Source organism: Molothrus ater, chromosome 15, assembly GCF_012460135.2.
Source record: "Molothrus ater isolate BHLD 08-10-18 breed brown headed cowbird chromosome 15, BPBGC_Mater_1.1, whole genome shotgun sequence".
NCBI lineage: Eukaryota > Metazoa > Chordata > Aves > Passeriformes > Icteridae > Molothrus > Molothrus ater.
Genome location: NC_050492.2, coordinates 6,378,599 through 6,392,478, shown reverse-complemented (window position 1 = coordinate 6,392,478; position 13,880 = coordinate 6,378,599). Strand labels below are relative to the sequence as shown.

At 41.5% G+C, this 13,880-nt stretch overlaps 1 protein-coding gene across 1 annotated transcript; it reads left to right on the top strand.

The window, feature by feature from the left end:
* The first annotated feature begins 1,268 nt into the window (after window positions 1-1,268).
* MAT2B (methionine adenosyltransferase 2 non-catalytic beta subunit) lies at window positions 1,269-12,392 on the top strand. Its single transcript, XM_036391703.2, has 7 exons — window positions 1,269-1,413; window positions 4,383-4,577; window positions 5,440-5,554; window positions 5,843-5,995; window positions 8,668-8,861; window positions 9,726-9,839; window positions 10,857-12,392. Exons 1-7 carry the CDS (start codon window positions 1,351-1,353, stop codon window positions 11,025-11,027), a joined length of 1,005 nt encoding a protein of 334 aa, XP_036247596.1. The 5' UTR covers window positions 1,269-1,350; the 3' UTR covers window positions 11,028-12,392.
* The last annotated feature ends 1,488 nt before the right edge of the window (window positions 12,393-13,880 follow it).

Here is a 13,880-nt window from a genome sequence, read left to right as displayed (position 1 = left end):
CTAAGGTTAATGGAAAGGAATTAAATGTCAATAGTTTGTTACAGGGGGAAAGAGGGCATCTGTATTCCATGAAGGCAGAAACTGGCTGAAGTGGTTTAATTTTTTTAGGTATATACAGATTTTTGTCCTTTAAACATTAGTTATTTTTCATAAAGGTAATTTACAATATTCTGTAAGATTCTAGTATGATTCTATTAAATTTTGGTAGACTTTTCTGGTTTTCTTCCTTGAGTACTACCAAACAAAACTGTTTTAATTAAGTCAAGTTGAAATAAATCCATTGGCATAGATACAAGTGTGAAGTAGCTACAGTAAGTTCTGGCCGATAATTTTTATGCATCTACTGATCTTCAGTTCTCTTACTAAAAAAACATCTTGCTACACCCAGTCTTTGCCTGTGTGGGTCAGAAATGGTACAGTAACACTTTGTATACAGTATCCTGTTACTTTCCAAACTTTGTATTGAAAAAGAAATCAAATCTGTCACCTTGGAAGCATGTAATGATACATTCAGGATCAGTACTGTAAGCTGGGATTGCTCTCTCAAAAACAACCCCCCCTTCTCTGTGGGACTTACCAGTTGCTTTTATATCAAACTTTGAATAAAGGCAATTGAAAATGCTCCTTTTTCTCCACTCTAAAACGAGGAATTTAGTAATTTATAGTGAATATGTAAATTCACTATAAATGACTGAGGTATATCTAGGATCATATGGTATTTGGTTTAATTCTGATGTTTGTTTTTTACAAATGAGGACTTCCAATAGAAGGTTCACAGTTTCAATAGGGGAAGTGTGGTGAGATGTTCAAACGCAGCACCAGACGTGCTCGGTGCAGTGACTTTTGGCACTGTTTAGAGCACCATGAACACGAGAAGAGGAGCGGCCCTGCAGGTAAGGCGGCCACCGGGCACATGGACCCCCCTGCCGCTCTTCTGCCCCGAGGCCAGCAGCGTTCGGTGCCCGTGGCGTGTTGCCGTGGCTGTACTGTGGGGCGGTGCGGGGCTGGCTGCGGCCACTGACGGCCCCACGGTCCCTGGCAGCCCCATTATCGCTGGCAGCTCCCCTTGTCCCTCACAGTCCCTGCGGCCCCGCCGCTGCCCCGCCCGCCCCGTGCGGGCCCTCCCTGGCCCGCGGGGCCGCTCCTGCCCCTTTAAATACCCGGGCTGGCCCCGCCCCCTCCGGCGCGCCCTGGCCAATCAGCGCGCGGCGGCGGGAGGCGCGTGCGTGGGGCGCGCGGCGCGGGGAGGGCGCCCCCCTGTGGCTCAGCCCGGGCGCGGAGCCTCAGTCGCGCAGCGCCGGGAGCCGCGGGCGCGGAGCGGCCCCAGTCCCGGCCCGGCCCGGCCCCGCCATGGTGGGCCGGGAGAAGGAGCTCCGGATCCGCTTCGCGCCGGGACGCTGCGAGCTCGTGGAGGTGAGGGCGGAGGGGCCGGCAGCCCGCCCGGTGCGGCTGTGCCACTGTGCAGCGCGGGGCCGGGCGGGCAGGCCCGGAGCGCTGACGCGTTCGCGGCGGGGCTGGGCCCGGGGTCCGGGGCTGCGGCCGGAGGGACCGCGGGTACCTGAGAACCCCGGCTGGGAGCGGCCGCGGGCTCCGGGGCTTGGGTCGGTTTGTATCCGCACGGCCCCGCGGAATGGCCAGCGGGACGCTGCTCTCGGCAGCCCGCGGCGCTCGGGGGTCGCGGCGCCGCTCTCGGCGGGCCCGAGGCGCGGGGAAGGGCTCGGAGATAGAGACCGACCGAGTGCGGTGGTTCCGCAGAGGATTCATTCCTCGGGGAGGCGCGTCCGTGCCCGCTGTCCCGGGCGGGGCCGGTGGTGAGCCACAGGTGAACGTGAGCTGCCGCAGCAATGAGGGTTGGGCGTGGAGGGAGCGGCACAACAACTTCTGGCAGCGCCAGTGCAGGTTCACCTGTCAGTGCGAGCCTTCGGAAAGCCCCCAGGCTTTGTCTTTTGCTTTCTGCGGCTGCAGGGCATGTCAGAGCTGAGAGCTCAGTCTCACGTTCCCTTCCCTGTACTGACTTGGATCTGGATCTCATCGGATTGTGTTGTGAATCTTTTACACCAGTGGCTTCCGGGTTTTGGTGGCCATTCCTTAAAATTGGTGTTTTCAGTTCATCATGACTTTCTAAATAAAAATACAAAGCTTACAAAGCTTTATAATAAACTTCAAAAGTACTTGTTTCTGGTTTTCGACTTTGAAATGCATCATGTTTTGTTCTTTTTATAAAATATACCGTTATTTTATATTTTGGTAGTGTCTGTTTATTTTGGGAATGATCTGATGTCTCATAAATGCTGTTTTTAAGTCTGATAATGCTGTGACTTGTTTATGTGAATTGAGACTTGTAAACACAATACTTTTTTGTTCTTGGTTAATATCAGATTACAGTAAATGGGATGGTTCATTATAAACCTCAGAATTGCTGTTTTGGTAGTGTTAGAGGACCATAGGAAGGCTGCTGCAGCTAGGTCATGTCCTGTGAAGGAGCAAGGCAGCATACAGGGAAAGAGTTCATCTGTTTAGGTTCTGTATCACCAGAATGTTAAAACTTCTGGCAAGAAGAGGTTCAAACTGGTAATTATTTTGTGTTGGATAGATAAGAACCATCTATCATTTGTTTTGCTCTTTCAGAAACAAGTGATAGGAATAAATTAGTCTTGCAGACAACAGCAGTAGCGTGCAAGCTGTGCTTGGTGAAAGCTGTGTTTGTGTCCAGTTCAAGCTGTGCTGCTGATGTAACATCCTCTTCACAATATCTAAAATAAACAAACTTAGATGAATGAGGTTCTAAAACATCAGGTTTTGCAAATAACACTTGGTTTTGGGTTGGTCACTTCCTACTTACTGAAGATACTCCGTGATCTTTTGATGTTTTTAGAGAACCTTTTGACTTTGTTCTGCAGCAAGTGTTGGATGCTTATTAGTGAGCACCTCTGGCTGTGGACCTCTGATCACAGATCCTGTGACACTTTATGCAGACTTTGCTAAGAGAAGTGGTACAGAAGAAAATAGTAGTTGCATGTTCTCGCTCATGCTGTTCAGAGAAGCCTGGGTAGCCTTAGAAATGGTAAACCACCTGTGTTCTCAGGTAACATTTAAGGATAAAAGTAACTTTTTGAAATGTCACTTGCTGTAGTCTGTCCTTTTCAGGCAACTATCCAGATGTCAATTATTAATTTTCATCTAGTACTAATGGGAATAAATCAGCCTTCATCTGGAGATTTAGAGTTGAGAAAAATTCCTGCCCTGTGCTGGGAACTTGGAACAATTGTTTTGGGTAGGCTGTTTCCATCGTGCCCTCTACCCTTATGGAACAAAAGCTTTGTAACTTCACGGGTGAAAGACAGTGAGTGGGAGTGATTGCTGTGGCTTCCTGTGCTGCAGTCAGAAAGTACCAGTCTGGTACAATGCTTAGAAATTACAGGGCTGTTGAGATTGCATAGCAGAAAGCATTCTATCATGTACAGAATTATAGTCATTTGTCACAAATTGTCCTTTGGTCAGGAAATCCGAGATCTGTGCGTTCTGCACGCAAAGTTTTTTTCTGCACAGGCATGGTAAAGATATGCTTTTATTTTTGTTTTTAGCAGGTGGTTTTTGGTTTATTCATGGCAGATACCGAAGGAAAGCATTAAAGGAAAATAAAGATTGCAGAAACAGACATGGATCTTGTGTTTGCTGTCTTGAAAAGCTGATGTTCTAGTGAGAGGTGGGATGAAGTTCATGTGTGCTGATGTTCACAGCTGTCCCAAGTACCAAAGTGTGCAGAAGCTGAAGTACAGCTTTAGTCTGTTGTATAGATTGAGAGCTGAAATTGTCAAATTGCTTCCAGGTGCATTTTGTAAAATTGACAAGAGATCCTTATCTTGGTTTTACTTACTATTAGACTATTGTGTTGAATAACGGTGAATTACTCTTCTATTTGATAATAAAATTCAAAATTTTAATTACTGCAGTAAGTTACATTGTATTGCTGCAGCTTTTAACAGGCACAGCCTATCCAGAGTTATTTGCTGTAGGCTTTGGACCCTATGTGTTACATCTTTTGGGTCTGTTTTCTAAAGAAGTTAGTTCTCTCCTTTCAGATGGCATAAAGTTATCAGCTTTTGAATGAACTTAAACTTCTATCTTCACTAGTGGTTTGGATTGTTTTAGAAGTAAATGAGTTTCTCACTGAAGTTTGTTTTCATTACCTATGAGTATGTGGTTCAATAGTGCAGTGGCTGCAGTCCTCCCAGATGTTGGTGTTGAATGAGGCACTCCAAAAGACTCAGGAGAATGTTTTTAATACGGTAGCCTTTGACTGTAGTTTTGCATACTTTTAAAGAAAAAAACAGTACAAAATTACAGTAGAAACAAAACTTTTCCTGTTGTCATTTCCCTAGGAAGATGTTGACATTCCCAGTAGGCGAGTTTTGATCACTGGTGCTACGGGACTTCTTGGCAGGGCTGTGTTTAAAGAATTCAATGAAAACAATTGGAATGCAGTTGGCTGTGGATACAGGAGAGCTCAGCCCAGATTTGAACATGTTAATCTTCTGGACTCTATTGCAGTTCATGACATTATCCACGATTTTCAGGTGAGTTTCTGGAGTGTAAAGTGGATGGGAGGGGTACCTTATGTGTGCAGTGGTCAGCTGATAGTGCTGCTGAGTTCTGGGCTGTGAGTGGGGCTGGTGCTTTGGCAGAGCTCTGACAAAGGTGTGTGTTCTGCCCCGCCCAGAGCTGAGGTTTGCTCTGTGGGTACAGACAGTTCTGGCCTTTGCTGTGCTCACCACAGGCAGGCTGCAGGCACAGCTGTACCTGCAGCACACTGCACAGGAAAAGATACTTTTGAGTTATTGACACAGTCATGTGTCAATATGCAGTTCTGGAGAAGTGGAGGAGTATTTAAATACAACAGCAGTAACTCTGTGTAGTGTGCAGTGTTCACTGTTTTTTCAGTCTAAGTGCCAAGAGGAATATATAAAACCTGAAATACATGATCCAGGGTGTCATTCTATAAAATAGTAATTATCATCTTAATAATCTGCAAAAATCAAGAAGCCGTGTGTAAATAGCTTACCTAAAAATTTTTAGTACCTTTGTGTGTATGAGAATATATATTATAAAATAATAATATATATTCTCATACACACAAGGGTATATAAATATTTAATATAATAATAATATATATTTTACTATACAGAGTTAGAAAAGAAAAAAATCCCCACAACTTCCAAACTGCTGCAAGATTGAAGCTACTGAAGACCATAATTTCACAATTAATGTCAAATGTTATTCTTATCTTGAAGTACCATGGTTTTATTGTGAAAAGATACAAAGGAAAAGGTGCTCCTCGGAATGCCAGAATTAAAAATAACAATTTTTATTACTTAGAGTTAGGGTGCAACTGCCATCTTTTGACATGTTGGTTATTTAAAATTAGTCTTTAATTTCCAGCCTCATGTTATAGTGCACTGTGCTGCTGAGAGAAGGCCAGATGTTGTAGAAGGTCAACCAGATGCTGCTTCTCAGCTCAATGTGGCTGCTTCAGCAAACTTAGCAAAGGAGGCAGGTAAGGAGATCATCTCATGGATTTGGTGTCTGGTTCAAATCCTGCATCTATCTATACAGGGACATCAGTACCAACAGTGCAAGTGTTAATGTCACTTCTGCCATCAGTGTGCTCTTGATCTGTTTTCCATAAGAGTAGTGTGCACAGCTCTGGGAAGGATCAGGGAACAGACAAAGCAGCAGGAATGAATGTGCATGGAGGATGAGATCCTTGGGAGATTTAAGTGGCTATTGGGATTTCAAAGAAGGCATGAATTAATATAAATTATCTATGAACATTTCTTCCTAGCTGGAGTGAGAGCATTTCTGATCTACATTAGCACAGACTATGTATTTGATGGAACAAGCCCTCCATATAAAGAGACTGATGTGCCAAATCCCCTGAATTTCTATGGTAAAACCAAACTGGAGGGTGAAAAGGCAGTTCTGGAAAACAATGAAGGTAAGACACTCAATGCAGGCTTTCTATTTTTGCTCACTTCTGTATTAGCTTAGTAGGCTCTTAAATCAATGATGAAGTTGCAAAACCATGGAAACGAGTATCAGAGAAGAATGTGATTAGGGGTTGGTCTCCTTGCTCATGAGCAATTCCTCTTGCTTATACCCTGACTAAAGCTTTTATTTCTTACCTGTTCCAATCTTCATTCATGTTATTTATCTCTTCCTGAAGGACATTCATAAGCCTTTGTCTACTGTGAATCTGCTGTTCCTAAGGAAAGATGAAATACTTTACTCAATATATAGCTGCAGTAATTATGAGGATGCATTACAAATGTTATTAATGTATGTTTACTTAAAGGGAAAACCAGACTTGGGATTCAGTAATAATACAGCTCAAATCAACACAGAGCCTTATTATTCTTTGGGTTTTGCTCTATTATGCATACCAACAGGCCTCCCATTTTGGTTTACATACATCATATTCCTGCTTGTAACAAAAGGTTTAACAACATATTTATGGTTTTAAGCAACCAGATTTTTAAAATTTGTTTACGTCTTCCTTAATGAAAATTTGGCACATGAAATACACAGAAATAATTTTTAAAGTTCTACTTAAGTGAAAAGAGCATGTTCTCTTTAATTTAAAATTTAATTTTTGTATAAAAGAGAGATTTGGCTGTTTCCAGGTAGTGCACTGTCAATGTCCAGTTACAGATTATAAGGAAAGAAGCACTTGTATTTTATCAAAAAATCTGAAGAAAGTAATCTCAGTACACATGCAGAACAGGCTTCTGATAATCACACTGTGGTTCTGTGCTTCCCAACCAGAGAACCAAGCTATTGATAAATTAGTGTGATGGTCTTCCAGTAAGTAAACATATGCTGTGTGTGATGGATTTGGCATTACTAGTAATAAAGAAACTTTGCTAAAAATAATACTTTTGATAGGAAAAGTCTAATTGAAGTAAAAATAAATTTAAATGACAAGCTATTCACTCCACCTCTAGATTAAATACCATGTCTGAATTTGACTGTGATGCTGTTTGCTCCCTGTTCTACATTGGCAGTGAAGATAAGACTTCACCAAATCCAGGGAAGTGTGGGTATCCTGCTGGAGCCTTCCCCCAGCCCAGCACTGCAGTTTGGTTTTGTAACCTTTTGGAGCAGGATCTGTCAGGCAGCAGTGGAGTGTGGAGTGGTGATGAGTAAAGGGTTTGAAAAGATGAGTTCTCTTGCTTCCTACAAATACAAGTATTTTCCATGTTCTGGTGTTTCAACCACTAATTTACTGATACAGAGTAGGTGGAATTCCATTGGTCAAATCTGTAGCTGTGTGAAGAACTGCCCTGTCCATTTCTGTTGTAAAATGCAAAAATCTCCAGTAAATGGTTTTAACATTTTTTTAAAAGATACTTTACTTTGGTTAGAAGGGGATACATACTTATAAATATATATGTATATGTATAAAGTCATGCTTCTAGAACTACAAATTGTCAGGAGGTCCTCAGAGCTGTTAGTCATGAGGCTGATCCTCTCCACATCCTAGAGAACTGAGAACAACAGCAAGGCAGTTGTCTTCTCAAGAAATGAATGTTTTTAAAGCAATTTAAAAATAGATGTTTCAACCAGTATTTAAAGAGAAGAGCATATCTGCTGAGTGACCGAGAAACTGCATCTAGAGCAGCAGGAAATCAGTGTCCTGTTGAGTTTTCTATTTGTTTTTTTTTGTCTAAGTACTTATTCTGGTTTACTTCTCTGTGAGAATAATTTCTGTGTTAGCTTTTTTTGTTTGTCTCTCCAATAGCTTTTTACTTCTCTGTGAGAATAATTTCTGTGTTAGCTTTTTTTGTTTGTCTCTCCAATAGCTATAGCATTTTCCTCCAAGTGTATTAAGAATGGCAATGTGTTGATGACTTCAGCTTCTAATTTCAGGTCAAATGTTTTTGTTTTCTCTTTCAGCAAAACTATTTTTAAGTAATTTGTCATAGCCTTGGATTTCTCCTCAGAGGCTTTTTGAATCTTCATGACAGAGATAGACTAGTATGATGTATTCCATCATAAAATATGCTTCTCTTTGCATTTTGTAAATTTTTCAAATCACTGTCCTGGAATCTAACATTGTTTACTATTGTGTTCTGTGAACCTGTTCCTTATTTTTCAAGCTTTTCATTTATTTCAAGGTTCATGGTTTTTGGGTTTTTTTCTGGTAAATAATACCCTCCTTTTTACAGGAGGCTTCTGCATGATGGGTGAAAAAATCTTTGTAATTTATGCCTAAATATGATGATCTGGGATTGGTGGGAATTTTTCTCCTTTGCTCTTACCCAGAGGGGAGTGCTGGAGAAACTCCTCAGAGTAGTTGGGTTTTTTAATTTTTAATTTTTGTTCTAACCCACACAGGCATCTTTATGTAATAAATGAAAACTTGTTAACTTTCTGGAAATCAATGGCATAAATGAGAATAAATAATAATAATACAATAATTTCTCTAATCTTAGTGTTTATAAACTGGTTTGGATATAAATTAAAATTATGTTCTGTGAGCTGACATACTGCTTGCATTTTATTTGTGATTTGTAGATGCTTAATCAGCATATTTCTTAACACTTCCACTTTTCAGATTGTGCTGCAACACTGGTACCCACCCCTGATGTAAAATATTCTTTCTTTTAGACACTGCAGTACTTAGGATTCCTGTCTTGTATGGAGAGGTGGAAAGACTGGAGGAAAGTGCTGTGACAGTTATGTTTGATAAAGTGCAGTTCAGTAATAAATCTGCCAACATGGACCACTGGCAACAGAGATTTCCTACCAATGTCAAGGATGTAGCAGCTGTTTGCAGACAACTAGCAGAGAAGAGAATGTTGGTAAGAATGGCAAGAAATGAGCCTCTGCAAGGTGAAAACAGTAGGAATTGTCAGCTTTGCTTCTGAACAGCTGAGAACTGCACATCACTTGGATTATTGGCATTGCTGGAATGCTGGGAGGGAGGAAGGAACTGGCTGTAATATTACAGGATCTGTGCATGACTGTGATGGTCTTGTGTCTCCTGGTATAGAGGAGAGATTTAGAAATGCCAACTTACTCTGATATGCCATTTACAAATTTCTAGTTTGAACTAAAAAACCCATGTGGTTGAATGTAATTCTCAAGGATGCCCTTGTTTATTGTATTAACTACACTGAAGTGGCCAAACAATGCCCCTGGACTAGAGTACTTCCTTGTATTTGTTCATTACAGCACCTTCAGATTACAATCTTTGCAAGGTAACAGAACCAAACAACAAACAGCCACCTTTATGGTTTTCACACAGTAACTTTGAAAACATGGACTGGACTTGTACAGGGTTTGCAGTTTAACATTCAGAATGTGTGTGATGCCTTTTGCCTTTGTTTTTGAGTAAGTGAACATCACAGAACAGCTGAGTTCCTCCCCCCCAGCTTTTTGACCTTGCTTGGTTGGTGGCAGCTCCTTTCCCTCCTGTTCATTCTACTGGACACAAACTGTCTGTGAAGTCAGGTCAGATAGAAGTAACACCATTTTCCAGTCTCAGGTCCTGGTCAAGTGTTCTCTGAAAGGGTAAAGATGTTTCTAGAACACCACTGAGGTGCTGTAAGATGCCTTTTGAGATAGGGTCTTGCTGGATGCTAATTCTGCACAGTTCTTGCACAGGAATTAGCCTGAGGGCCAACTCACTGCTTCCTTTTATCTGTTTCCTCGTTCTTCTCTAGGACCCATCAATAAAAGGAACCTTTCACTGGTCTGGCAATGAACAGATGACTAAGTATGAGATGGCCTGTGCAATTGCAGATGCTTTCAACCTTCCCAGCAGCCACTTGAGACCAGTAAGTGATGTGGTGTTGGACCTGTGGCAGACAGATGTGCCTGATCATTGCAAGTAGCAAGTCTCCCACTGGCTGTAGAAGTTCAGCTTCCTCTTCAGGACAGGCTGTGCATGTCCAGCACAGCAACTCTGTAGCTGAGGGGACTGGCTGGTATCAAGCTCAGGAAAAAAAACACCTGCTTTGACCTGCTGAATTAGGAAAATTATGCAGTCAGTCACTAGTTTATAATGTAGTGGTATTTCTGCAGAACAGTTCCCCTTAGTCACAAGTAAATCTGTACTTTTATGTTAGATTGATAGAACCTTAACTTGAAGATAGGGCTCTGTAAAAGTTGAGCAATGTCCAGATTTATTTCTGAGTACATGCACTTAAGAACTGCAAATTATTTTTGCTTTGCTTTGCTTAAAACACTTGTCCTACAGTTTTATTGACATTTCAGACTACACTTGAAGACATACTGGTAATGTGATGGGCGTATGACATGTCAGAGGATTCTACCTATGTCCAAAATAAATTCTAAGGATTCTGAATTGGTGAACACTGGAACTGAAATGTGACTTGGAAGAGATGGAAGAAGAACAATGGAGAACACTTAGACTTAATTTTTTCTGCTCAATTCTATTTCTCTTCAAGACATGGTTGTCTTCATATTGATCAAGACATGGTTCTGTTTACATTCTGGACTATTCCTTACCTTGTGATGATAATTGCAGAGTGAAAATAGGAATAAAATGTGGAAAGCCACAAATAGTAGCCGTAAAGAGAGTGAGAAAAAGGTGCCTTAAGACAGTTCACATGGCCTGATGGGTTTGAAATAAATTTAACGATATAACAAGCAAATAGCAAAAAAATCCAAAGCCATAGAAACCCCCAGAAAATAGAAGGGAGTGAGACAACCATACCTATATAGAAAGCTATGAAGAACAAAGTTCTCATGTACATGTACAAGTATTTTTCTGTCACTTCTGTTTACTTACTGGTGTGGGTTTTGTTTTTGTCTCCTGTGTCTGTTTTTAGATTACTGACAGTCCAGTTGTGGGTGCTCTTCGTCCCAGGAACGCTCAGCTGGACTGCTCCAAGTTGGAGATGCTGGGGATAGGTCAGAGAACACCATTTCGAGCTGGCATCAGAGAATCACTTTGGCCTTTCCTTGTTGACAAGAGATGGAGACAGACAGTCTTCCATTAGTTTGTAACTTTTTTAGTAAAAGTATGGTATGTGGCACTTTTTTAAAAGAAAAAAAAATAGTTTTGTATGAGTGTTCTTAAATCGTGACATTTATGGGCTTTCATTTAATTGGGTAAACAAATGGTCTTGCACTAGTGAAACTTAGCCTAAAGTGTTCAGTGACAAAAACTGAGCCTATTTGATGTCATGGATTTTTTCCTTCCATTTATACCAGTCTAACTTGATATCTGTTCTTGGTGGGTTGAGGTTCTTAGTAATGAGTACTGTGTGATGCTAAGAATGACTCAGATCACTTGCTGACTTACTTTTGGCTGAAATGTTGCTGATGCTTAAGGTCTGTGCCATTGTTGTATATACCATTTCTCTTCATTAAAGACATGGTCAGTTACTTTATCACCAAAAATCTGAGGTTTTTGTTTTTAATTTCTGAAGATGGTGTTCTTAGGGAGTTAAGCTGAGGTAGGAATCCTTAAATGTTTGTTTTGCTTGAGCTCTGATCAAAATGTTTTTTAAAAAAGTGAAACTTTATTTTTGCAATTATCAAGTGTACTTTTTATGCTTGAACTATTTTCAGAATGTTCTGTACATTGAATGCCTGCAGCTTTGTATTTGTACAGTAAGTTGTATGCATTTGTTTTCATGGTGACTATTAAAGCTAGGGGAGGGTGGGGACAGTGGGAAACCAATAGTTTTGAACTGGGTTTTTTTTGGGTAGGGGATTGGAGTTGAAGGATTTTTTTTTCCTGGGTGTTTGTTTTTTGTATGAAAGCACAAAACATCTTCATCCTTCCCTTCCCTTTTTGGGGACAGCATTTGCAGCTTCTTAAATTAATGGAAGATGTTTGTTAGTCAGTACATGGGAGATGGACAGGAAAGTGTTCAATAATTTGTAGCACTGCAGCAGCTTTTGCACAGACTGTCAGACCTGGCACTGCAGTAGTTAATATAAGACAGTCTTTAAAGCTGGACTCAATAGCCAGGTAACGTGGAGGAAGAGCACTGTAAGGCTTTGCTTTGTTTTGAAGTTGTAGAAGCAACAGTATGAATGTTCTGATACTGCTAGCAGATTATTAGTAAAGCTAGTAAAAGGTCCAGTTGGGTGGTCATTTGTTTTTCTGAGGCTGAAATGAAGGGGGAGGGAAAGATGTTCAGATTTCTTTTTTTTCTTTAAGTGTGTGGGGGAGACACATGCAAAAATAGACCAATTGAAGGTCTTGTAAGGGTGAGCTTTACATTCAGTCATTGCATTTCAACTGGCATATGCTAAGCAATCATAATCCCAATCTGTTTTAGTCTGAAGACCTGATACACACATGGTAACCTATCTCCAAAATGACAATAAATATATATTGCCAGCATGAGAAACAGTTGTTGATTCTTTCTTTACCATCAGAATTTGTATATCTGAATCAGAAATGTTTGCAATTCTTCTTGAAACCTGTGTGCCCTTTCAGCATTGGATTTTTTTTCCTTCTTTAATTCAGTAATTATTTCCAGACTTGGATTAGATTGGATCAGTTTCTCTGTCAGTATCACTGCCTTGGAGATGTGATAAATGTACACACTAAAGATGCAGAAGGTGTTGAAAATGTGAGCCCTGAAACATCTTGGGCCTCAGGGCTGGATCAGGAAGATTCTATGTCTGTTTCCCTTGCAGAGAGCAGTTTGACCAGGAATGAGAAAAGGATGGCTTCTCTCCCAAAGATAAAGGACCTAAGTGAGATGAGTTGGGCATTTTACTGGGAGGAAAAAATTGAAATATTTCAACTTCTTTTTTCATGCTGAGCAAGTAAGTCTCACTGTCCAGTTGTAGCCTATCAGAGGAGATCTGTGTCCTCAGCATCCCCCTTGGAGACTGAAGTCTTGAGGCATTTTGCTACTGGACAGACACCCTGGAAGACATTTCCCTCCTTTGGTTATAGAAGTGTAAGACAGCACCAATAAATATTGCAAGAGGCAGTGGAACTAACACTGTCATTTTCCAGTCACTTTAAAGATATGTTACTGTTGAAATAACTTGTTATACTCTTCCCTTTTTGTTTCTGGACCCATGACACTGGAGGTGTTTGTGTTCATCCACAAGGGCCCAGGAACCTTTTAGGGTCAAAGCTGTTGTTCTTGCATGAGACACAGTCTTGGTGTTGAGAGGAAAGTGTGGCCTCTTTTTACAGAAGCAGTGCCAGTTTCTGCCAGGTTAGTGCTCGTGAAGTATGGCAATACAGAATTCTGCTCCCCATTTGAGGGTTGTTGGAGGTTCATATTCATTTATTCATTGCTGGCTGTCAGCAGTGGGCATAAAGGAAGAAAAGTCACTGGTTGTGAAGTCCCGTTTTCTGTTCAGGCTGGCGATGCTGAGGAGGCCCAGCAGAGCAGGAGCTGATGTGTGTCTCAAACACCAATAGCAGAATGGCTGTGGTGCCAGCCAAGGGCCACACAGGGGTTGGGCAGCACTTTCCTGGGACAAATCTCCTTGTTCTGGCTGCTGGACATCAGCACAACACATAGAGCACAAGCACAGGAGTGTAGCCCAGAAGTGGGTGTATATTTTTCAAAAAGACCCCAAAGCTCCCTGACCCATTTCCAGAAAGGTTTAGGAAAAGGGACTGCAGGGTAACTAATTTGCATAGAAAGTGATAAACTCATCTCTAGGGCAGGGAAAACTTACCTAGAGAAAGGATCCCCACCAGGCCCAGGACTCAGGGCACATCAGCTGGAGCAGCACTGGAGCCAAGACTGGTGATCTCTTTCTCCCTTTTTTCCTCTCTGCCCCTCTTTCATTCATCTCTTTGCTTTCACCCTACTCCTTTATGCAAAACCCCCTGCCATGTGCTTATATAGGAGGTCAGGGACTAA

What these genes read in the sequence shown, in the direction of transcription:
- MAT2B (XM_036391703.2), top strand. Translation starts at nt 1,351, where the DNA reads ATGGTGGGCCGGGAGAAGGAGCTCCGGATCCGCTTCGCGCCGGGACGC. An exon ending in GACGCTGCGAGCTCGTGGAG is followed by an intron (nt 1,414 to 4,382) that starts GTGAGGGCGGAG and finishes TCATTTCCCTAG; the next exon opens with GAAGATGTTGACATTCCCAG. An exon ending in AGTTCTGGAAAACAATGAAG is followed by an intron (nt 5,996 to 8,667) that starts GTAAGACACTCA and finishes TCTTTCTTTTAG; the next exon opens with ACACTGCAGTACTTAGGATT.